This window comes from Mobula hypostoma, chromosome 9 (assembly GCF_963921235.1).
Source record: "Mobula hypostoma chromosome 9, sMobHyp1.1, whole genome shotgun sequence".
NCBI lineage: Eukaryota > Metazoa > Chordata > Chondrichthyes > Myliobatiformes > Myliobatidae > Mobula > Mobula hypostoma.
This window is the reverse complement of record NC_086105.1, coordinates 83363469-83388927: the sequence shown is the minus strand read 5'-3', so window position 1 is coordinate 83388927 and position 25459 is coordinate 83363469. Positions and strand designations below refer to the sequence as shown.

Here is a 25459-nt window from a genome sequence, read left to right as displayed (position 1 = left end):
GAGCATATGGCACTGAAGGAGGAATGGGACTGTGAAGAAACTGAATAAATTTTTCCAGTATAAGATACCCTGCTCTTTATAGGGCGTGAGAGAGGCAATTCTCTGCCATTGTTACAGAGAAATGGGCCCATGTTATAAAGTATTACATTTTGTGACTCACAGAAGAGCCACTGTATACATTTCAAAAAGATGACTTTTTTGAAATACTTTTCAGGATCTATGTTTAATGTAAAGAGTTGGTATTTTAAAAACTCCTTTATCTTCCTCATAATAAATTGTCTGCATTTATATGATGGCCCCGCTGTTTTACCAAGTATTAATGCTTCTTCTTGCTCCTCTTTATCTGCTGTATCTCTATCACAAACACGAATGGAAGCAAAAGTAGGCTACTCAATTCTTCAATTCTGTCCTGCCATTCAATACAATCATGGCCCATCTGTCACAGGACACAATTTCTCTTCTCTGGAAATTCCACATATTCCTCAATACCTCTGTCATTCAACTTCTCTACCTCCTCTTTAAATACCCCCAGTGGTCTAGAGAAAACTTGACCACTGAAGTAGAGAATTGCAGTGATTCATCAAACTCCTATGCTCCTGAGTTTCAAATGATAACTCACAGATGGAAATATCACAACATCTACCTTGTTGTGCCCCTTTAGTATCTTGTATATTTCAATAAGATAGCCCCTTCTAAATTCCAAAGAGTTCCGTTGAACTGCTCATAACAGGACAACACACTCATCTGAGGAATTAGCCTAGTGAATCTCTTCTGGACTACCCTCAATTCTTGTAACCCTTTCCTAAGTAAAGGAACCAAGTCTGTACACAAGAAGTTCCCATCTCTCGTATGTTTTAATTTAAATTCCTTTCATATCTCAGTTATTCATTGTGTTAATAAGCTGGCATTCTCATCCATCTTGAAGCACGAGTGATTTGTTGAAGACTAATTTGTCCAATTGGCAACCAGCATTAGTCACTGACATATAATCTTTTTTTTGTGCGCCATACTCTGCCAGAGCCTCGGCGACCACTTTTTCAAGTGGTTGTCTTGGAGGAAAGATTCTGTGAGTGGTCCCCTATGTCCTTCTCACAGTGCAGTTTTTTTTTACGAAGCCGAGTTGTGAGCTTGACACTCAACCCGGCATGGATGGAAAGCTTGCCCAGGTATGGCCTGACTGGATTCGAACACGGGAACCTTCACTCTGGAGTCCGGCGCTGATGTCACTGCGCCACCATTCGGCCTAATCTTTATATACCTGTCTATTTTAAAATGCTAGGCAACCCCATACCTCCCCATTCTTGAGAGAAAATTCTATCCAGATGTCTCTGCTTGCTCTGTTCTTTTGGTTCTAGTGTAATCCTGCTTTTGCATCTTTTTCAGTGCCTTTATACCCTATTGATATTTGAGAACTAATGCAGATCTGGTACAACTTAGTTCCAAATCAAGTTTTGTGTGTTTAATGATATTTTCAATTCTATTCTTCTAGAAATATTTCTTTGTGCTCTGTTCACTAGTGCTGCTTTGGGATGCTATGTGTATGTTTATCAAAGATCTCTTTGGTCATCCAAGCAGCATGTGATCTACAAAGCTAACACCTGCAGCTTTATTGTGCAACTTTGTTAATATTCTGGTGCAGGTCCCTGGGACCCTTTATCGTGATGCTTGGGAAAATCATTGTGGACCTCCTGAAGTTCCTTTTTCTTTATGGAGAGTTTTACATTCCCTTTGCGTGTTCATTCTGGATCATTTTTGGTGGTAAGTTGTGTGTTTGCCTACAGATTAATTGATGGAAGTGGTGATCGGTTGCAACTTGTGAGGGAAAATTCTCTTCATCTGTCCAGCTCTTGGCTCCATCCCTCCCCCTCCTGTCTTCTCCTATCATTTCAGATCTCCCCCTCCCCCTCCCACTTTCAAATCTCTTACTAGCTCTTCCTTCAGTTAGTCCTGACAAAGGGTCTCGGCCCGAAACGTTGACTGTACCTCTTCCTAGAGATGCTGCCTGGCCTGCTGCGTTCACCACCAACTTTGATGTGTGTTGTTCTAAGAAACTGTATGCATTTCTGGGCATTGTTTGAGGTTCAGATGGAGTTAATGAAGGGTGTGAGCGTAAAACATAGTTTTCCTTTTGAATGTGGTTTCAGTAGTGAATCATTAACATGTATTTCCCTTTCCTTGTTAAAAGGGAATTTCAACCCTATTATCTGAGCATTGAGAGCTTCACAAGTATTGCAGAACTGTGATTTAACTGTAAGTCTTCACTTAACTCAAATAGTCACCCTGCTGATTCTGGAATGGAATCAAAGTGAATATCCCAGTGTTGTGTCCAAACAGAAACAAAAACATCTCCCCAGTTGTGTTAATGACTCACTGTCAGGAACCATGATATGGTTAGTAGCTTTCACCTTGGGATCAGTGATACATGCCAATGGCGTTGGGCATGAGAACTGAAGTTCAAAATAAATAACCACAGAAGGCATGAATAGCTGGTGACAACATTTGCTCACATGTAAGCTTTCCCTGTTATTTTCTTGCTTACAGGTCTTGTTCCAAGTATGTCAACCATACCCCAGATGCTTTTTACTGTCTTTCGCATTACACTGGTTGATGACTATGGATTTGAGGAGATGTATGCAAGAGACCCAGTAATGGCATATTTACTCTGTGGAACCTTTCTGGGGGTGTCAAGCATACTTTGTATCAACCTTCTCATAGCATTACTTTCAGATACCTTCCAAAGGTACAGGAACGAAAAATATCATAGCATTTATTGGTAGTTTAATGGGTAAGCACATACTCAGAATCAGAATAAGGTTTATTATCATCGGCATGTGTCGTGAAATTTGTTAACTTAGCAGCAGCAATTCAATGCAATACATAATTTAGAAGAAGAAAAAATAATAATAAATAAGCAGGTAAATCAATTACAGTATACGTATATTGAATAGATTAAAAATCATGCAAAAAACAGAAATACTATATATTGAAAAAGTGAGATAGTGTCCAAGGGTTCAATGTCCAATGTCAATGTCCATTTAGGAATCAGATGGCAGAGGGGAAGAAGCTGTTTCTGAATTGCTGAGTATGTGCCTTCAGGCTTCTGTACCTCCTACCTACAGTGAGAAAAGGGCATGCCCTGGGTGCTGGAGGTCCTTAACAATGGATGCTGCCTTTCTGAGACACTGCTCCTTAAAGATGCTCTAGGTACTTTGTAGGCTAGTACCCAAGTTGGAGCCAACTAAATTTACAACCCTCTGTGGCTTCTTTCAGTCCTGTGCAGTAGCGCTCCTCACCGACCCCCCCCCCCCCCCGTCCTCATACCAGACAGCGATGCAGTCTGTCAGAATGCTCTCCATGGTACATCTATAGAAATTTTTGAATGTTTTTTGCAGACATACCAAATTTCTTCAAGCTTCTAATGAAGTATAGCCACTGTCATGCCTTCTTTTTAACTGCATCGATATGTTGGGACCGGAGATCTTGACACCCAAAAACTTGAAACTGCTCACTCTCTCCACTTCTGATCCCTCTATGAAGATTGGTATGTGTTCCTTCGATTTACCCTTCTGGAAGTCCACAATCAGCTCTTTCGTCTTACCGACGTTGAGTGCCAGGTTGTTGCTGACGAAGGGTCTTGGCCCGAAACGTCGACTGTACCTCTTCCTAGAGATGCTGCCTGGCCTGCTGCGTTCACCAGCAACTTTGATGTGTGTTGCTTGTATTTTCAGCATCTGCAGAATCCCTCGTGTTTAGGTCAGTAGGTTAATTGGTCTTTGTATATTGTCCTGTGATTAGGCTAGAGTTTAACTGGTAGGTTGCTGAGCTGTGCAGCTTGTTGGACCGAAAGAACCTGTTCCACACAGTATCTCTAAATAAATAAATAACCATCTGAATATTTTGGCTGTGAATTATATACAATAAGCAGCCATCTTGATGGGCCTGGCCTTATTTTTTGACTTTTCCCATCAGCTGTTATATCTGAACAGTGAGGTTAGAGTGGAACAACTGGAGAGACAAATGGAACAATAGGATATCATCACTTTAGTTACACTTCCATAACTGACTACAGCGGATCCCAAAAATATGATGGGGAATGGGGAACAAAGGTCAAATATAATTTTCTTAGAATATTATGACTGAGGACTTTTGATCCTGAGTTCCTAATCATTGGCAGCAGATTTGACAGTCTGGTGTGCTGTTTGGAGGGAATCCTGTAAAAAAAACACATGGAAAATGCCTGAGATAAACTTCTGAGAAGTTCGTTTTCAACATGGCAAGATGGATAAAGGAACCTTTATTGAGGATATATTCTCCCATTTCCACAAAGATTTATAAGATAAGGTTAGTTTTACTTGTCAAAGATATGCATGCAATGAAATGCATCATTTACATCAACAACATCTCAAGGTTGTGCTGGAGACATCCTGCAAGTGTTGCTATGCTTCCAATGCCAACAAAGCATGCCTCCAACCTACTAACCCTAGTTCTAATGTATTGGAATGCAGGAGAAAACCAGGTACCCAGAGGAAACCCACAGAGTCACAGGGAGAATGTACAAACTCCTTACAGACAGCAGCAGTAATTGAACCCTGATATTTAAATTCAATCAAGAATCGAGATGTAGGGAGCAGTCAAACTTATCATGAAAATTAGAGTGCCAATTATCTTCCAACCACCAGCCAATGCATTTAGAAAAAGCATTCCTTCTGTGACAATTGACTCTCTCAAAAAAAATATGAAAAACGATTTTGGAAAATTTGAAGATTATAAGGGTAAATGGTTGAATTTTGGGAGAATATAGCTGTTTCCGTGTTTATTGAGATTTTACAATCAAGACATAATGATAAATGTAAGTCATTAGAAGGCAAGATTGAGAAGTTGTGGAAGAAAATATATTTCCTATATTGCACTTGATTACCTTTAGGGAATATAGAGCATTATTGAGTTTAAGGGTATGAATCAGCAGGTGGCTTAGAGTTCAAGCTATGGTAGATTATATATTTTGGCTTGGAAGAATGAGGAAACCTGTCTAATGCTTTCTTGTAACTATCACTGATATTCTGGATGTGCATCTAAAGATTGTTCCTGGTTCTTATTTTAGAGTATATGACAATGCAAATGCCAATGCAGCCATGCAACAGGCTAGCATTGTTCTGTACGTTGAAGACCATCTGAATGAGAAAAGAAAGAAAAAGTTTCAAGAATATGTTCACACATTCTGTGCACCTTTGGAAATATTTTTTGATGATGATATTACAATAGATCAAGAAGATGATCTCAAGAAAGTTACCATTCAAATAAAGGTAATGAGAATCTTTCATTATTATTACAATTGGTCAAATCAAGTGCAGCATAATCTGAACCATAAAGTGGAATAGAGAAATGGAGTACTTTTATGTGCTGTTGTGTTGGGTATTGTTAACAAGTAACAATCTCGGGTCCAGAATGAAAGGTAAGGATCCGAAAGTATGGTTAGGTCAGAACAAATGAGGTACTTGAGTATAAGAAATGTAAGAAAACACTTAACAAGGAAATCAGGAGGGCTAAAACCAGACAAAATTAAAGGAGAATTCTAGTGGCTTCTATAGATACGTTAAGAGCAAAAGCATAGCAGGGGACAAAATTAGTCCTCTGGAAGATCAGAGTGGTCATCTACAGTATGCGTGGAGTCGAAAGAGATGGAGGAGATCTTAAAAGGATTTTTGCATTGTATTTACTTGGGAGATGGACACAGAGATTATAGAAATGAGGCAAAGCAATAGTGAGGCCATGGGCCCTATACAGATTACAGAGGAGGAGGTGCTTGATGTTTTGAGGCAAATTAGCGTGGATAAATCCCCAGGGCTTGATATGGTGTTCATTCAGACCCTGTAGGAGGACAGTGCAAAAATTGCAGGGGCCCTGACAGGGATATTTAAAGTATCCTCAGCCTATAGAGGGTGGAGTGCCGGAGGTTTAGAGGATAGCTTAAGAATTGCTTAAGAATAAGAAGGAAAATTAGAGGCTGATGAGCCGAATATCAGCTGTGGGAAAGTTATTGGAAGGTATTCTAAAGGACCAGATATATAAGTATTTGGATAGACATAGACTGATTAGGGATAGTCAGCATGGCTTTGTGTGTGATAAATCACGTCTAACCAATCTTACACGGTTTGTTGAAGAAGCTACCAGGAAAGTTGATGAAGTCAAGGCAGTGGATGTTGTCTACATGGACTTTAGCAAGGTTCTGCATGGGAGGTTGGTCAAGAAGATTCAGTCATTTGGCATTCAAGATAAGATAGTAAATTGTATTAGATATTGGCTTCAATGAGAGTGGTTGCTTCTCTGACTGGAGGCCTGTGACTAATGGTGTGCCACAGTGACTGGTGTTGGGTCTGATGTTGTTTGTCATCTTTATCAATGATTTGGATGATAATGTGGTAAAATGGATCAGTAAATTTGCAAATGACACCAAGATTGGGGTGTAGTGGACAGCGAGAAAGACTATCAAAGGCTGCTGCAGAATCTGGATCAATTATAAGAATGGGCTGAAAAATGGCAGATGGAATTCAATGCAGACAAGCGCAAGGCTGTCACACTGGCAGGGGGATTGGGAGCAAGGGTGGACCCAAATGCAAGACACATCTTATGAGGTTACTTAGATTTAGTTTATTTTTCAATACCATGAGAGCTAGGCAGGAGCAGGAGTAGCGAACTGGACAAGGACTGAGGACTACGACCAGGCTGGGACGAAGGGTCTGGGCTAGGACTCGGAATTGGCTCCCAGAACTAGAGGAGACATGAAGAGGCTAGGGTATGGACTCCGAGCCAGAGACTGGGCAAGGACCCAGTACCTGGGTCTTGCCTCGGGCTCGGACCCCAGAACTAGGCAAGGACATGACATGGGCTAGGGAAAGGAGGAACATGGGAACACAGAGCCTCGGTCTCGGGGAGCAGGTACATGGAACCATGGACACATACACAGAACACAGAGTCGGGACCCCTCCTTAGATACAGGACATAGGTCCGGGACTCACACACAGAACAGAGAGCCGGGACCCCTCCTTGTGTACTGGACATAGGGCCGGGACTCATGAACCTCCTCAGGACAACAGTAAGACAGCCTGACTTACCCCACGGAGGTGAGGACAAGACAAGACAAGACCAACAAAAATGAACACCAGACAGTACCTATCTAGCTCCGGTGATGGAACCAGTCCGAAGTGCAGGCGGGGGCTGCAGACGAGGGCTAGAGGCGAGAGGGGCAGAGAAGGGATTCAGACAAGGGAGTAGGACAGGAATCACAGACAGCCAGGGCCAGGGCTTGACTCAGAACTGGGAGGCCGCCAGGACCAGGACTTGACTTGGTGCTTGAATGCCGCCAGGGCCTGGACTTGACTTGGAGCTTGAATGCCAGTGGGGCCAGGACTTGACTTGGAGCTTGAATGCCGCCAGAGCCAGGACTTGGCTTGGAGCCTCCGGGTAGTGGCGTGCTCTCGACTTGGCCCAGGAACAGTAAACAGCAGTTCTTGATTCCCTCCGGCAGATTAACTGACGGACCCACCTCGGTAAGGAAACTTTGCAAGCTCGCTTTGGCGAGGTAACTTGACAAGGTTGCTCCAGTGAGGAAAGGTGAATTACTGGCAGTCGCTTCAGGAGGAGACTAGGCTTGCTCTGGCCAGATGACATTGGCATGCCATACCTTGGTGAATTTGCAAACGCTCCCGCACCGAACGGCTGAAAGCCGGAGACTATAAACTACCAGTTCAGCCGGGTGTTAATTGCCTCTAATCACCAAAGTCGAGGGACACGCGAAAACAGGGAGTCAACGGTCCGGATTGTAACATAAACAAGCTAAATTGTGCAATGAACAGGATTTGATAAGTGATGTTGAAGTAAAGGAGCCATTAGGAGGTAGTGACCATAATATGATAAGTTTTTATCTGCAAGTTGAGAGGGATAAGGGCAGATCAGAAGTGTCAGTATTGCAGTTGAACAAAGGAGACTATGGAGCCATGAGGGAGGAGCTGGCCAAAGTTGACTGGTCGGATATCCTAGCAGAAAAGACAGTAAAACAGCAATGGCAGGTATTCTTGGGAATAATGCACAAGGTGCAAAATCAGTTTGTCCCCCGGAGAAGGAAGGATTCAAAGGGGGGAAAGTGGCCACAGTGGTTGAAAAAGGAAGTCAAAGATAGCACAGCATTAAAAAAGAAGTATAACAGAGCTAAGGTGAGTGGGAAGATGGATGATTGGGAAATTTTTAAGGAGCAACAGAACTTAACTAAAAAGGCAATACGGGGAGAAAAAATGAGGTATGAACGCAAGCTAGCTAGGAATATAAGGGAGGATAGCAAAAGTTTTTTTAGGTATGTGAAGAGAAGGAAGATAGTTAAGAACAATGTTGGGCCCTTGAAGAATGAATTGGGAGAAATTGTTATGGGAAACAGAGAAATGGCAGACGAATTTAATAAGTACTTTGGATCTGTCTTCACTAGGGAAGACACAAGCAATCTCCCAGATGTATGGATGGGCCAAGGACATAGGGTAACAGAGGAACTGGAACAGATTGACATTAGGAAGGAAACGGTAATGAGTAGACTGATGGGACTGAAGGCTAACAAATCCCCAGGTCCAGATGGTCTGCATCCTAGGGTACTAAAGGAGGTGGCTCTGGAAATTGCGGATGCATTGGTGATCATTTTCCAATGTTCCTTAGATTCAGGATCAGTTCCTGAGGATTGGCGAATGGCTAATGTTATCCCACTTTTTAAGAAAGGAGGGAGGGAGAAAACAGAGAACTATTGCCCTGTTAGCCTAACATCAGTAGTGGGGAAGATGCTAGAGTCCATTATTAAAGATGAAATAGCGGCATATCTTGATAGCAGTGATAGGATTGGGCCGAGCCAGCATGGATTTACCAAGGGCAAATCATGCTTGACTAATCTATTGGAGTTTTTCGAGGATGTAACCAGGAAGATAGACGTGGGAGATCCAGTGGATGTGGTGTACCTTGACTTTCAGAAGGCATTAGATAAGGTACCACATAGGAGATTGGTGGGTAAAATCAGAGCTCATGGCATTGGGGGGAGGATATTGACATGGATAGAAAACTGGTTGGCAGATAGAAAGCAAAGGGTAGCAGTGAATGGGTGTTTCTCGGAATGGCAGGTGGTGACTAGTGGGGTGCCTCAGGGCTCGGTATTGGGACCACAGCTGTTTACGATTTACGTCAATGACTTAGAGGAAGGCATTGTGAATAACATCAGCAAGTTTGCTGATGATACTAAGCTGGATGGCAGTGTGACATGTGATGAGGATGTTAGGAGAATTCAAGGTGACTTGGATAGGCTGGGTGAGAGGGCAGAAACTTGGCAGATGGCGTTTAATGTGAATGAGTGTGAGGTTATTCACTTTGGGAGCAAGAACAGGAAGGCAGATTATTATCTGAACGGTGTGAGGTTAGGTAAGGGAGAAATACAAAGAGATCTAGGAGTACTCGCTGCTTCCTGCACGCATGCAGAGCTCGTTGACTTTATTAACTTTGCCTCCAACTTTCACCCTGCCCTCAAGTTTACCTGGTCCATTTCCGACACCTCCCTCCCCTTTCTAGATCTTTCTGTTTCTGTCTCTGGAGACAGCTTATCCACTGATGTCTACTATAAGCCTACTGACTCTCACAGCTATCTAGACTATTCCTCTTCTCACCCCATCTCTTGCAAAAACGCCATCCCCTTCTCACAATTCCTCCATCTCCGCCACATCTGCTCTCAGAATGAGGCTTTTCATTCTAGGACAAGGGAGATGTCTTCCTTTTTTAAAGAAAGGGGCTTCCCTTCCTCTACTATCAACTCTGCTTTTAAACGCATCTCCCCCATTTCACGTACATCTGCTCTCACTCCATCCTCCCGCCACCCCACTAGGAATAGGGTTCCCCTGGTCCTCACCTACCACCCCGCCAGCCTCTGGGTCCAACATATTATTCTCCGTAACTTCCACCACCTCCAACGGGATCTCACCACTAAGCACATCTTTCCCTCCCCGCCTCCCTGCATTCCGCAGGGATTGCTCCCTACACAACTCCCTTGTCCATTCGTCCCCCCCATCCCTCCCCACTGATCTCCCTCCTGGCACGTATCCGTGTAAGCGGAACAAGCGCTACACATACCCTTACACTTCCTCCCTTACCACGATTCAGGGCCCCAAACAGTCCTTCCAGGTGAGGCAACACTTCACCTGTGAGTCGGCTGGGGTGATATACTGCATCCGGTGCTCCTGATGTGGCCTTTTATATATTGGTGAGACCTGACGCAGACTGGGAGACCGCTTTGCTGAACACCTACGCTCTGTCCGCCAGAGAAAGCAGGATCTCCCAGTGGCCACACATTTTAATTCCACATCCCATTCCCATTCTGACATGTCTATCCACGGCCTCCTCTACTGTAAAGATGAAGCCACACTCAGGTTGGAGGAACAACACCTTATATTCCGTCTGGGTAGCCTCCAACCTGATGGCACGAACATCAACTTCTCTAACTTCCACTAATGCCCCACCTCCCCCTCATACCCCATCTGTTACTTATTTTTATACACACATTCTTTCTCTCACTCTCCTTTTTCTCCCTCTGTCCCTCTGAATATACCCCTTGCCCATCCTCTGGGTCCCCCCCCCCATCTTTCTTCCCAGACCTCCTGTCCCATGGTCCTCTCGTATCCCTTTTGCCTATCACCTGTCCAGCTCTTGGCTCCATCCCTCCCCCTCCTGTCTTCTCCTATCATTTTGGATCTTCCCCTCCCCCTCCAATTTTCAAATCGCTTACTCACTCTTCCTTCAGATAGTCCTGACGAAGAGTCTCGGCCTGAAATATCAACTGCACCTCTTCCTAGAGATGCTGCCTGGCCTGCTGCGTTCACCAGCAACTTTTATGTGTTTTACTTGAATTTCCAGCATCTGCAGAATTCCTGTTGTTTAGGAGTACTTGTTCATCAGTCTCTGAAGGTGAATGAGCAAATGCAGCAGGCAGTGAAGAAGGCTAATGGAATGTTGGCCTTTATTACAAAGGGAATTGAGTACAAGAGCAAGGAAATCCTTTTGCATTTGTACAGGGCCCTGGTGAGACCACACCTGGAGTATTGTGTGCAGTTTTGGTCTCCAGGGTTAAGGAAGGACATCCTGGCTGTGGAGGAGGTGCAGCGTAGGTTCACTAGTTTAATTCCTGGGATGTCCGGACTGTCTTACGCAGAGAGGTTAGAGAGACTGGGCTTGTACGCGCTGGCATTAAGGAGATTGGGGGGGATCTGATTGAGACATATAAGATTATTAAGGGATTGGACAAGATAGAGGCAGGAAATATGTTCCAGATGCTGGGAGAGTCCAGTACCACAGGTCGTGGTTTAAGAATAAGGGGTAGGTCATTTAGGACAGAGTTGAGGAGGAACTTCTTCTCCCAGAGAGTTGTGCAGGTGTGGAATGCGCTGCCTCAGAAGGCAGTGAAGGCCAATTCTCTGGATGCTTTCAAGAAGGAGCTAGATAGGTATCTTATGGATAGGGGAATCAAGGGTTATAGGGACAAGGCAGGAACCGGGTATTGATAGTAGATGATCAGCCATGATCTCAGAATGGCGGTGCAGGCTCAAAGGGCCGAATGGTCTACTTCTGCACCTATTGTCTATTGTCTATAAATTTAAAGGGACCCCGATCCGGACCATGACAGAGGCGCTGCACTTTAGGAGAACCAGTCAGGGTAGGTTTTACATGGTGAGCAGTAGGGCATTGAGAGATGATGGATCTAGGAACACGCATTCAAAATTCACCGGAAGCAGCTTCACAGGCAGATAGGGTCTGCATTCAGAAGTCAATGTATTGAGTACAGGAGATGGAGATGGGATAGAAACATAGATGTTCTATTAAAGTTGTATAAGACATTGGTGAGGCCTGATCTGGAGTATTGTGTGCAGTTTGCTCACCTACCTACAGGAAAGATGTAAATAAGATTAAATAAGTGCAGAGAAAATTTACAAGGATATTGTTGGGACGAGGACCTTAGTCATAGAGAAAGATTGAATAAGTTAGGACTTCATTCCTTAGAATGTAGAAGATTGTGGGGAGATTTAATAGAGGTTTTCAAAATTATGAGGGATATTGATAGTGTAAATGCAAGCAGGCTTTTTTTACTGTTAGGTGAGACCACAAACTGAGGCCATAAGTTAAGAGTAAAAGGTGATTTGTTTAAGGGGAACATGAGGGAGATCTTCATCCAGAAGGTGATAGGACTGTGGAATGAGTGGTGTATGGAGGATTATGGTGCAGGACAATGGGACTAGGCAGATTAATTGTTCGGCACAGATGGATAAGACTTTAAGTTTGTATGAGACTTGCAGACATTTCATATGAAGCATGATAACATAAATAATTGATTCCAGTGTTAAAAGACCTGAAATTTAAAGCAGGTATTAATAGTTCAATGCTATCAAATGCTGTAAACATCCAACTGTTTGCTGGTGTCCCATGGACAGAGAACAATGTATTATAGAATCATAACTAATGGAGGAACAGAGTGCTCTTGGTGTCCATGTCGAGCGATCCCAGAAAATTGCCATGCAAGTTGAAAGGGTTGTTAAGAAGGCATATGTTGTATTGGCCGCCTTTAGTAGGGGAATTGAGTTTAAGAGCCATGAGGTAATGTTGCAGCTCTATAAAACACTGGCTAGACCACATTTGGAATATTGTGTTCATTTCTTGTTGCCTCATTATAGGAAGGATGTAGTAGTTTTAGGGAGGGTACAAAAGAGATTCACCAGGATGCTGCCTGGATTGGAGAGCATGGCATATGAAGACAGGTTGAATGAGCTTTTCTCTTTGCAGTGAAAGAGGATGAGAGGCGACTTGATAGAAGGGTACAAAATGATAGATAAAGTGGATAGCCAGAGACCTTTCTCCAGTGCAGAAATGGCTAATTTCTGGAGCATAATTTTAAGGTGATAGGAGCAAAGTATAAGGGAAGTAAAGCAGAAGGAGTTTGTACGTACTCCTTGTGACTGGGTAGGTTTCCTCCAAGTCTTCCCAGTTCCTCTCACTTTTCAAGAGACATATGGGTTAGTAAGTTGTGGATATTCTATATTGGCACTGGAGCATGGTGACACAAGTGGGCTGCTGAGCAGAATTTGATATGACACAAATGACACATTTCACTGTACATTTCAATGTACATGTGACAAATGAAGCTAATCTCTCTTTATAAAACTAAAGAATAGCTGGTGTAAGATAAAACATATCCTGTAAGAGATATCAGTCCAGTTGGAGATATTTTTAATTTGCATTACTGGGACAATGCAGAGAGAAGAAATGGTGAACAGAGCTTGACATCATCTGCAGTAAATGATAACAAAGCTAAGGTTATTTGGGAATAGGAACTTTACCCCACTCTCTTCTATATGGGCTTCAGTGAGAATAGAAATCAGGTAATCCAATAGGAAGCTATCCATCTGCTTCTAACTATGCTGCGTTACCAACAAAGTCAAAATTTAGCCCCTGTGTGATCAGCATCTTGAGGTATGGTGATGCTCCAGAACGAATTCATTCCTGTGTAGCTTATCCAGTTATAATACTGAGTATTCAAACGATTCCAGAATTACACAGAGAGTGACTTCCCTTTCCTGCTTCAGCAATAATCTTTCGTCGCATCCTCAGAGGAGGATACTTTTCCTTCACTCCATCTGCCAGTAGTGGGGGGGAGGGGATGAACTGGAAATACAAGGATGGAGTTAAAGGGAAAGTGAGAATAAGAAAAGATAAGAATGACAGCAGAATCAACAGAGCAGAAAGCTCAAGAAGGGATCGTACAGTATGGACAAGTGAAATAGGAATTGATATGGGAGTTGAGGGGAGTAATGAATTAAAAGTATTATATATGAATGCACGAAGTATAAGAAATAAAGTGGATGAGCTTGAGGCACAGTTGGAAATTGGTAAGTATGGTGTTGTGGGAATAACAGAGACATGGCTTCAAGTGAACAGTGTCAGGGAAATGAATATTCAAGGGTATACGTCCTATCGAAAGGACAGACTGATGGGCAGAGGGGGTGGGGTGGCTCTGTTGCTGAGAAATGATATTCAGTCCCTTGCGAGGGGGGACATAGAATCAGGAGACGTAAAGTCAGTATGGATAGAACTGAGAAATTCTAAGGGTAGAAAGACCCTAATGGGAGTTATCTACAGGCCCCCAAACAGTAGACTGGATGTAGGGTGTAAGTTGAATCAAGAGTTAAAATTGGCATGTCGCAAAGGTAATGCTACAGTTGTTCTGGGGGATTTCAACATGCAGGTAGACTGGAGGAATCACGTTGGTACTGGACCCCAAGAAAGGGAGTTTGTGGAGTCCCTCTGAGACAGATTCTTAGAACAGCTTGTACTAGAGCCTACCAGAGAGAACACAATTCTAGATTTAGTGTTGTGCAATGAACCGGATTTGATCAGAGACCTCGAGGTAAAGGAGGCATCAGGAGATAGTGACCATAATAAAAGTTTTAATCTACAATTTGAGAGAGAGAAGGGAAACTCGGAAGTGTCAGTATTACAGTTGAACAAAGGGAACGATGGTGCTATGAGGGAGAAGCTGGCCAAAGCTCAATGGAACAATACCCTAGCAGAGATGACAGTGGAACAGCAATGGCAAATGTTTCTGGGAATAATGCGGAAGGTGCAGGATCAGTTCATTCCAAAGAGGAAGAAAGATCCTAAGGGGGGTAAGGGGAGGCCGTGGCTGACAAGGGAAGTAATGGACAGCATTTATAAACGAGAAGAAGTATAACTAAGCAAAGATGAGTGGCAAGCCGGAGGACTGGGAAACTTTTAAAGAGCAACAGAAGGTAACTAAAAAGGCAATACGCAGAGAAAAAATGAGGTACGAAGATAAACTAGCCGAGAATATAAAGGAGGATAGTAAAAGCTTCTTTAGGTATGTGAAAAGGAAAAAAATAGTTATGACCAAAATTTGGCCCCTGAAGACAGAAACAGGTGAATTTATTATGGGGAACAAGGAAATGGCAGAAGAGTTGAACAGGTACTTTGGATCTGTCTTCACTAGGGAAGTCACAAACAATCTCCCAGATATAATAGTGGCTAAATGACCTAGGGTAATGGATGAACTGAAGGAAATTTATATTAGGCAGGAAATGGTATTGGATAGACTGTTGGGTCAGAAGGCTGATAAGTCTTGGGACCTGATGGTCTGCATCCCAGGGTACTTAAGGAGGTGGCTTTCGAAATCGTGGACATTTCCAAAGTTCTATAGATTCAGGATCAGTTCCTGTGGATTGGAGGGTGGCTAATGTTGTCCCGCTCTTCAAGAAGGGAGGAAGAGAGAAAACAGGGAATTATAGACCAGTTAGCCTGACGTCGGTGGTGGGAAAGATGCTGGAGTCAATTATAAAAGATGAAATTACGACATATCTGGATAGTAGTAACAGGATCGGTCTGAGTTAGCATGGATTTACGAAGGGAAGTCATGCTTGACTAATCTTCTGGAATTTTTTGAGGATATAACTATGAAAATGGACAAGGGAGAGCCAGTGGATGTAGTGTACCTGGACTTTCAGAAAGCCTTTGATAAAGTCCCACATAGGAGATTAGTGGGCAAAATTAGGGCACATGGTATTGGGGGCAGAGTACTGACATGGATTGAAAATTGGCTGGCTGACAGGAAACAAAGACCAGCGATTAACGGGTCCCTTTCGGAATGGCAGGCAGTGACCAGTAGGGTACCGCAGCTGTTTACAAATATATATTAATAATTTAGATGAGGGAATTAAAAGTAATATTAGCAAATTTGCCGATGACACAAAGCTGGGTAGCAGTGTGAAATGTGAGGAGGATGTTATGAGAATGCAGGGTGACTTGGACAGGCTGGGTGAGTGGGCGGATGCAGCTTAATGTGGATAAATGTAAGGTTATCCACTTTGGTGGTAAGAACAGGAAGGCAGATTATTATCTAAATGGAGTCAAGTTAGGAAAAGAGGAAGTACAACAAGATCTAGGTGTTCTTGCACATCAATCACTGAAAGCAAGCATGCAAGTACAGCAGGCAGTGAAGAAAGCTAATCGAAGGGCCGAATGGCCTACTCCTGCACCTATTGTCTATTGTCTATAAAAAGCAGGATTTTCCGGTGGCCACTCTTTTCAATTCTGTTTTCATTTCATGTCTTGCTCTACTGCCATGATGAGGCCACACTCAGGTTGGAGGAACAACACCTTAAAATATTCTGTCTGGGTACCTTCCAACCTGATGACATGAACGTTGATTTCTTCAACTTCTGGTAATTAATGCCTCCCCCATTTCACCATTCCCCATTCCCGTTTCCCTCTCACACCTTCACTTTATACCTGCCTATCGCATCCCTCTGGTGCTCGTCCCCCTTCCTTTTCTTCCATGGTCTTCTACCTTTTCCTATCAGATTCCTCCTTCTTTACCCCTTTATCTCTCCCATCAATCAACTTCCCAGCTCTTTACTTCACCTCTCCCCCCACCTTCTTATTCTGATCTCTGCCCCATTCTTTTCCAGTCCTAATGAAGGGTCTCATCCTGAAATGTCAACTGTTTACTCTTCAGATGCTGCCGGACCTGCTGAGCTACTCCAAGATTTCTAGATTTCTAGATTTCTAGATGCTCAAGATTTCTAGCATCTGCAGTACCTCTTATGTTTACTTTTTTTCCTAAACTGCTTAGCTAGCATTCAGTTTGTGGTGTTTTTGCCATCTACTTAACCAATTGTGTCCTTAAATAAGGGATCCAATTAAGCTCAGCCTCAATCTTCATCATTCACAATATGTACTAATTCCAATGCATCTCTCTGTTCAGGAAGATATTGATAATCTTACCAATTTAATACAAATGGAAGAATGGGAAAAGGCTGACTACGAACAGAGTCCTGGACCTAGACAAGGCAAGATGTTTTTTGGCAGAGGCCAAAGCCAAAATCAAGATGAAGAGTAAGTTCACTTAAATAATCCCCAATCTTTAAATTTTACAACCCACAAACTCATTTAGACAAATAAAGCTAATCTCTCTTTATAAAACTAAAGAACAGCTGGTGTAATATAAAACATATACTATAAGACTTACCAGTTCAGTTAGAGATATTATGGTCTAGTGGCTTGAAACTGATCATTCATTAATAACAGCATATGTGTGAGACTCATCATAAATTGGGTGATCACTTCGTTGAGCCACTCCACTCCATAGACCACAAGCAGGATTTCCTGGTGGCCAAACATTTTAATTCCCGTTCCCATTCTCATTCCAACATGTCAGCCCCCTTCTTTACTCTATTCCTCACTCTGACCTTTTAGTTCTTCTCACTTGCCTACTGGGTCCACTCCTCCTTCGCTTTCTCCTATGGTCCACTCTCTTCTCCTATCAGATTCCTTCTATCCAGCCCTTGACTTTTCCCACCCACCTGGCTTCAGCTTTCACCTGCTAGCTGGCCTCTTTACCCTCCATCCACCTTTTTTATTCTGGCATCTTCCCCCTTCCTTCTCAGTCCTGAAGAAGGGTCTCGGCCCAAAATATCAACTATCTATTAATTTCCACAGATGCTGCCTAACTTACTGAGTTCCTCCAGCATTTTGTGTGTGTTTGTTTGGATTTCCAGCATCTGCAGACTTTCTTGTGACAGTTTTAAATCTTTGATTTTATTCACCAATAGCTGTTGACATCTCTATTTTGCAAACTTCAGAGGAAGCAAGAGGGAAGGGGCCACACCAAGTGGGGACAAAAAGGAAGAAATGAGCATGCCTTGGGCCTTAAGAACTAGATTACTGGTTCTGTTTGCTACAAGGTACCAGTGAGGATCTGTGAACATACTTTGCACAGCATGATCTAAAACTGGCAAAAAGCAAGTAAAGCAGATGCCAGAAACCTGGTGGAAATACTTAACAGACCAGGAAGCATCAGAAATTAAACAAGGTCATTGACCTGAAACAATTAACACTGTTTATCTCCCTGACCCAAATATTGCCACTGTTTTCTGCATTTATGTAAAATTGCTTATTGTATGATAACATTACCCTGGAAACATCGCAGCGAGCTTCAGATTGTCCATCTGTGTGTTGTGATGTTCTGCGAACAAGTAAAATAACATTTTACCCAGTTAACTTGCATATGGAAAAATAGTTCTGTGATTTTAGATTCATTCTTGTCCTTGTCCCTGTGAGTGTGAGTGTGTGTGTGTGTGTGTGTGAGAGAGAGAGAGTGAGAGTGAGATCTTGTCCAGCTCAAAAGTATCAGCATTCATCTAATTCTGGTTTCTTGCAAAATCCCAATTTAAGTGGCATGGTAGTGTAGTGATTAGTGCCACACTTTAAAATGTATGGCAGCGCGACGCAGCTCGCAGCAGCCACTCCGGTGGTGATGTCTGTTATCTGGCAAGTAGGGTGCCGTGCACAATCCTGATTTGATGGAGACAGACGTGAGAGCATGGAGGAACATCTGGTGAAACTTCTGAAATGCCTGCTTCGCTGCTGCTGCTACTGTGTGATCCAGAATCTCCAGAGGAGAAGGCCCCGAATCCTCGGCTTTGCTTGTTACTCGGTGGCCGGGGCAGGGTCGAAGCGCTCAGCAGAGGATGGTGCTTGGTGCTCGGTGTCGGAGGGCTGGTCGGAGGCTCAAAGTTTTCATATGGACTCAGAGTGCACTGCGGTTGGGTGCTTCCAATGGTGCTGCATCGGCAAGTTTGTGGCGCTTGGAGGTTCATGGCAGGAAGAGTTTCTCCCTTCTACCATCTGCGTGAGATGATGGGGCTATCGGGACTTTGAGACTTTTTTTTTTACCGTGCCCATGGTCACCTCTTTATCAAATTACGGTATTGCTTTGCACTGTTGTAACTATATGTTATAATTATGTGGTTTTGTCAGTTTGAGTTTTGGTTTGTCCTGTGTTTCTTGTGATATCATTCTGGAGGAACATTGTATCATTTTTTAATGCATGCATTTCTAAATGACAATAAACAAGGACTGAGTGTCCTCATAATCTAATCTTATACAATCTGTAAGATCAGGCTTTGATTTACACTGCTGTGAAAGGAATTTTTATGTTCTCCCTGTGACCTTGTGTGTTTCTTTTAGGTGATCTAGTTTCCTCCCACATTCCAAAGATATATGGGTTAGGGGAAGTGAGATTTGGGCATGCTACGTTGGCAACAAAAAGCATGACAACACTTGCTGGTTGTCAGCATGATCCTCACTGATTTGATTTGACACAAATGCCTCAATTCACTGTATGTATCAATGTGCAGGTGACAAATAAAGCTAATCTTTATCCTTATCGTTATTCTGTCCTTGGTCCTGCCATCTCTGCTTTGTGAGGTGGTAAGCTCTGGTGCTCCTTGTTAAACTGTTGACTCCCTCTTTCTCTCGCCATCTCTGAGTTGCTCCTTAATTCTTATCATCTTATATAGAAACGTAGAAAACCTACAATACAATACAGGCCCTTAGGCCTCTCTCCTAAATGATCAACACTTGTTTGACAATTATCCAGTGGAGCAGCCCTTGAAGACTTGTTGCTACGTAAATACCTTAGCTTGTTGTGTCACTGACATCCAAGTTGTCTAGTACTGCTCCTCACAACTGAATCCAGATAGCCTCAGCCCAAATCGTCGACTATTTAATCTCTTCCATAGATACTGCCTGACCTGCTGAGTTCTTCCAGCATTTTGTGTGTGTTATTCTGGATTTCCAGCATCTACAGAATCTCTTGTGTTTATGGTGTATTGTTTACATCCAAAAGCCATTTCCTTCTGTCCAGCATCTCTTGGATCAGGACTCTGAGAGCAACAGATCAAAATTATCATTAATTTGATGCACCTATATCTCATCTTAAAAAGCTATACAATTTCCAGTTGATCAATGGCCCGTTAAAAGTTTCCTACAGTTTAAAAAAAAAGTCCTCTCCTTGTTCTCATCCTCTTCACCCCACACCTACCCATGTATAGAAACCATGTTCCTCCTCTATACACCTGGGGACGCCAACTGTTTTTATGCCCTATTATTAACCGAGGGTTCCATGGACTCCAGTTTGGGAACTGCTGCTCTCCACAGTTGTGGATGTGATGTAATTTGGGAAGAGGTTCCTATGTCAGGGCTGCACTATTGGGCACAGTTTCAAAAAGGGGCTGAGCTTTGACAAAATGGGTGCAAATCTCATTCAAAATTTTGATTTTCTAAAGCAAACTTCTCAATTTTTTTTGCTCACATTTGTAAAATCTCAAGTTTAAAACTGTCCAGAACTTTGGATGTAAAAGCTTATTCTTTGAGCCTATTAACAAATGTTCCTGATGTTTCTCAGAGCAGGAACATGGTGCAGATTAATGAAAGCAGCTGAAAATGGGTTTAATCACAAACATAAAGACTATTAGTCTTTCAATAGGAGAAGAATTAGGTCATTCAGCCCATCAAGTCTTCTCAATCATGGCTGATTCATAATTCCCCTCAACCCCATTCTTCTACCTTTTCCCCCTTAATCCCCTAATCTTTGACACCCTTATCAATCAAGAACCTATCAATCTGTTTTAAATATACCCAATGACTTGGCTATCTGTAGCGATGCATTCCACAGATTCACCATCCTCTGGCTAAAGAAATTCTGTATTCTGAGGCTCTACCCTTTGATGTAAGACTCCCCCACTTTAAGAAACATCCTCTATAGACCCCAACTCTATCTAGGCCTTCCAATATTCATTCAGTTTCAATAAGATCCACTTATTCTTCTAAACTCTAGCAAGTGCAGAGCCATCAAAACTTGTTTAGCACCCCTGATTTTGAAGAACTGAGAATAGCTTTAATAAAAATTAAACAGACCATTTGGTTTCATTAGTGTACAGTATTTAATAATCTTAGTAAATAAGTTTTTGTGTAGAAAGGCTAAAAGGGGAGTGTTGGTGGCCATGACCCTAAAGACATTTAAGGACTATTTATCCACCACTCAATTTTATCCAGAGCTGTGACTAATTTTGTGCAAGTCCAGCATGGAGCTCAGTACTCAAATGAGCAGCTCAAGGGCATCCAGAAACACAAATTGCCTTGGATGTCCTTTGTATTTGAAGTTCCTCAACCCTTTACAGTAGTTGGTCAACATTATGCAAGTTATGTTTGGCAGGGATGTAAATACAATTACTATAAACACCACTTCATCAGAGTATTTAAAGTGCCCTCGAAGAAGAACTGCAGAAAACCTGGCAGATATTTTGAGCATGTATTACAATTTAACCAGTTAATTGTTCAAGTGAGATTGATTATAGAAACATAGAAAACCTACAGCACAATACAGGCCCTTCGGCCCACAAAGCTGTGCCGAACATGTCCTTACCTTAGAAATTACCTAGGATTACCCATAGCCCTCTATTTTTCTGAGCTCCGTGTACCTGTCCTGGAGTTTCTTAAAAGACCCTATCATATCCGCCTCCACCACCGTCGTCGGCAGCCCATTCCACGCACTCACCGCCCTGTGCGGGAAAAAAAACTTACCGCTGGCATCTCCTCTGTACCTGCTTCCAAGCACCTTAAAACTGTGCCCTCTCATGTTAGCCATTTCAGCCCTGGGAAAAAGCCTCTGACTATCCACATGATCAATGCCTCTCATCATCTTATGCACCTCTATCAGGTCACCTCTCATCCTCTGTCACTCCAAGGAAAAAAAGCCGAGTTCACTCAGCCTATTCTCATAAGGCATGCTCCTTAATCCAGGCGACATCCTTGTAAGCCTCCACAGTCTTTCTATGGTTTCCATATCCTTCCTATAGTGAGACAACCAGAACTGAGCACAGTACTCCAACTGGGGTCTGACCAGGGTCCTATATAGCTATATTACCTCTCGGCTCTTACACTCAACTCCACGATTAATAAAGGCCAATACACCATATGCCTTCTTAACCACAGAGTCAACGTGCGCAGCTGCTTTGAGTATCCTATGGACTTGGACCCCAAGATCCCTCTGATCCTCCACACTGCCAAGAGTCTTACCATTAATACTATATTCTGCCATCATATTTGACCTACCAAAATGAACAACCTCACACTTATCCAGGTTGAAATCCATCTGCCACTTCTCAGCCCAGTTTTGCATCCTACCAATGTCCCGCTGTAACCTCTGACAGCCTTCCACACTATCCGTAACACCTCCCATCTTTGTGTCATCAGCAAGTTTACTAACCCAACCCTCCACTTCTTCATCCAGGTCATTTATAAAAATCACAAAGGGTAGGGGTCCCAGAACAGATCCCTGAGGCACACCACTGGTCACCGACGTCCATGCAGAATATGACCTGTCTACAACCACTCTTTGCCTTCTGTGGGCAAGCCAATTCTGGATTCACAAAGCAAAGTCCCCTTGAATCCCATGCCTCCTTAAGCCTTGCATGGGACACCTTGTCAAATGCCTTGCTGAAATCCATGTACACTATAGGTTATAGTTATAGGTTAAATGTCAGTAAAGGGAAAGTACTAGTTCTTTGAAATTGTGTCATTAGATTGTTTCTGTCCACATGTCAGGGAAGAGGGACCCTCAGTATTACATTGTGAATAAAAGCAGAAAACGCTGGACAAACTCAGAAGGTCAGAAGTTAGGTGGTCATGTTTCAACTCCCAAGACCCATCATCACTTCTCAACCTGCTGAGGTTTTCAAGTTAGGATTTCCAGCATCTGCAGTTATTTTATGTTGCATTGTGCATATCAGTTCAGATATTTCGTTCAAGAATCTGGAATGTGATTTGAAACTGCAACCTCTGACTCAGAGGCAAGAGCCATCAGCCGAACCATAATGATGTCGTACTGAATCAGAACTAGTTTCCTCTGCTCTAATCTAATCTGCTTTCAGACTCTGGAGTATAAGTTTTGGTTTCATTACTAGCACTTTAATTCCTTTTCCAAATGTTAAGCTGATATAATATGTGCATAAACTGTTATAATTTAATAACTGATTCAACCAATTTACCTCTTGTATTACTGACTAAATTTAATGTATCTAACATCAACAGTATGTTATCCAAATGTTAAAATGTTATAAGCATAAAATCCCATTTAAATATCTTTATCTAAAAGGTTTAAACCATTAATTTGTGCCGTCTTGCTGCACAGTTACTCTTCATTAGATTAAAATTCCAATAAAGAATAGCAATCTGACCAGTTTTAGTCCTGTATATCTTACACATGGATATGATGTCTCCAAGAAGAGAAACTGTAATCACCTCCACTTGATAATTAAATAATGCGGCCATCACAATCAACTTTCTGGACACTACTTTTGCATTCCATAGCTTACAACATGATCACCACTCTCCAATAATCTCAACCATATACATAGAGCATCCATCCCAAAGCAGCATCCATCGTTATGGAACCCCACCATCCAGGCCATGGTCTCTTCTCGCTGCTGCCATTGGGAAGGAGGTACAGGAGCCTTTGGTCCAACACGACCAGGGATGTGTATGTGTGTGTGTGTGTGTGTGTGTGTGTGTGTGGCCTCCGTTAGTCGTGATCAACCATGGGTACTACGCCTTTGGTAGTCACTGGTTTGTCGAGCAGCGTCGACTGTGGCTATTGAGGCCGATCCTGGAATGTCAGGCTCTGCCACAGTTGCTGCATGTGTAGGGCATCGTGGAATTGTTGTCCACTGTCCGCTGTGCTCCCCGCTCCTCAAACTGACTCAGTTTTTACCCTACAACTATCAATCTTCTGAACCAGAGTGGATAACTTCTCTCACCACAACTCTGATATTGGTTCCACAATGTATGGATTCACTTTCAAGAACCCTGTTCTCAGTTCTCAGTTCTCATGTTCTCATGTTCTCATGTTCTCAGTTCTATTTATCACTTTTATTTGTTTTTGTTATTCACACAATTTGTTTTCATTTGCATATTAGTTGTGAGTAGTTTTTCATTGCTTATATTGTATTTCTTTGTTCTACAATGATTGCAAGAAAATGAATCTTGGGGTAGTATATGGTGACATATACAGTACACGCTTTGATGATAAATTTTACTTTGAACTTTGAAACAAAGCCATAACTGACTACCTTTTGGATCTTTTGAATGCCAATAAAGGGTCTCGACTCGAAATGTTGACTGTTCATTTCCCTGCCTGGCCTGCTGACTTCCTTCGGCATCATGTGTGTTGCTCTAGGTTCCAGCTTCCGTAGTCTCTTGGGATTTGCAGTCTTTAATGTGGAGGGGAGCACCCCTACATTTTTCCATATGCAAGGAATCATGAAACTCTTTTTAACTCATGGAACCAGAGTCTTCTATCTCCATTTCATTGTTGGGTTTTTAGATGTTTAGAACACGTGTGTTATAGTACATTAGCAAATTTTAATCAGATTCTAATTGATTTTTTTTAACCAAGTGTAATATAAATTTATGGAACAACCTACCCTGGGAGGGATTTGGATATTCAGGGAGAGGGTATGTTTAAACCATGATGACACATTTTTGGACACATGAAGCTTTTTGGTAGGATATGGGGATTAGCACATCCCACCGACGATCAACACTGGTGCACCTCAGGAGTGTGTGCTTAGCCCACTGCTCTACTCTCTATATGCACACTACTGTGTGGCTAGGCCCAGCTCAAGTACCATCTATAAATTTGCTGATGATACAACCATTGTTGGTAGAACCTCAGGTGGTGATGAGAGGGTGTACAGGAGTGAGATATGCCGACTAGTGGAGTGGTGCCCCAGCAATGATCTGGCACTCAATATCAGCAAGACGAAAAAGCTGATTGTGGACATCAGGAAAGGTAAGACGAAGGAACACATACCAATCCAGCGGCTATACTTCATTAGGAGGTTGAAGAGATTTGGCATCTCAACAAATACACTCAAAAACTTCTATAGTTGCACCATGGAGAGCATTCTGACAGGATGCATCACTGTCTGGTATGGCGGGGGCGGGGGGTGCTACTGCACAAAACCAAAAGAAATTGCAGAGGGTTGTAAATCTAGTCAGCTCCATCTTGTGTACTAGCCTACAAAGTACCCAGGACATCTTCAGGGAGCGATGTCTCAGAAAGACCTCCAGAACCCAGGGCATGCCCTTTTCTCACTGTTATCATCAGGTAAGAAGTACAGAAGCCTGAAGCACATCCTCAGTGATTCAAGAACAGCTTCTTCCCTTCTGCCATCCGATTCCTAAATGGATATTGAACCCTTGGACACCACCTCACTTTTTTTAAATATACAATAGTTCTGATTTTTGCACATTTTAAAATTTATTCAATATATGCTTACCGTAATTAATTTACTTATTTGTTATTATTATTTTATTTTTTTCTGTTTTCTATATTATGTAATGCATTGAACTGCTGCTGCTGCTAAGTTAGCAAATTTCGCGTCACATGCAGGTGATAATAAACCTGATTCTGATTCTGATAAGAAATCAGGTTTTACAGGATGAGCCAGAATCTTAATGAATGGGCCAAGCTTGCTGAGCCTTG

At 42.6% G+C, this 25459-nt stretch overlaps 1 protein-coding gene across 1 annotated transcript in view; it reads left to right on the top strand.

The window, feature by feature from the left end:
- The window catches only part of LOC134352259 (transient receptor potential cation channel subfamily A member 1-like), a 130342-nt gene that overhangs the window by 80475 nt on the left and 24408 nt on the right, over positions 1-25459 (top strand). Inside the window, exons 14-16 of the mRNA XM_063059549.1 lie at positions 1640-1758; positions 2542-2740; positions 5102-5303. Of these exons, the coding sequence (XP_062915619.1) occupies positions 1640-1758; positions 2542-2740; positions 5102-5303 (520 nt within the window). The remainder of the gene's footprint in view (positions 1-1639; positions 1759-2541; positions 2741-5101; positions 5304-25459) is intronic.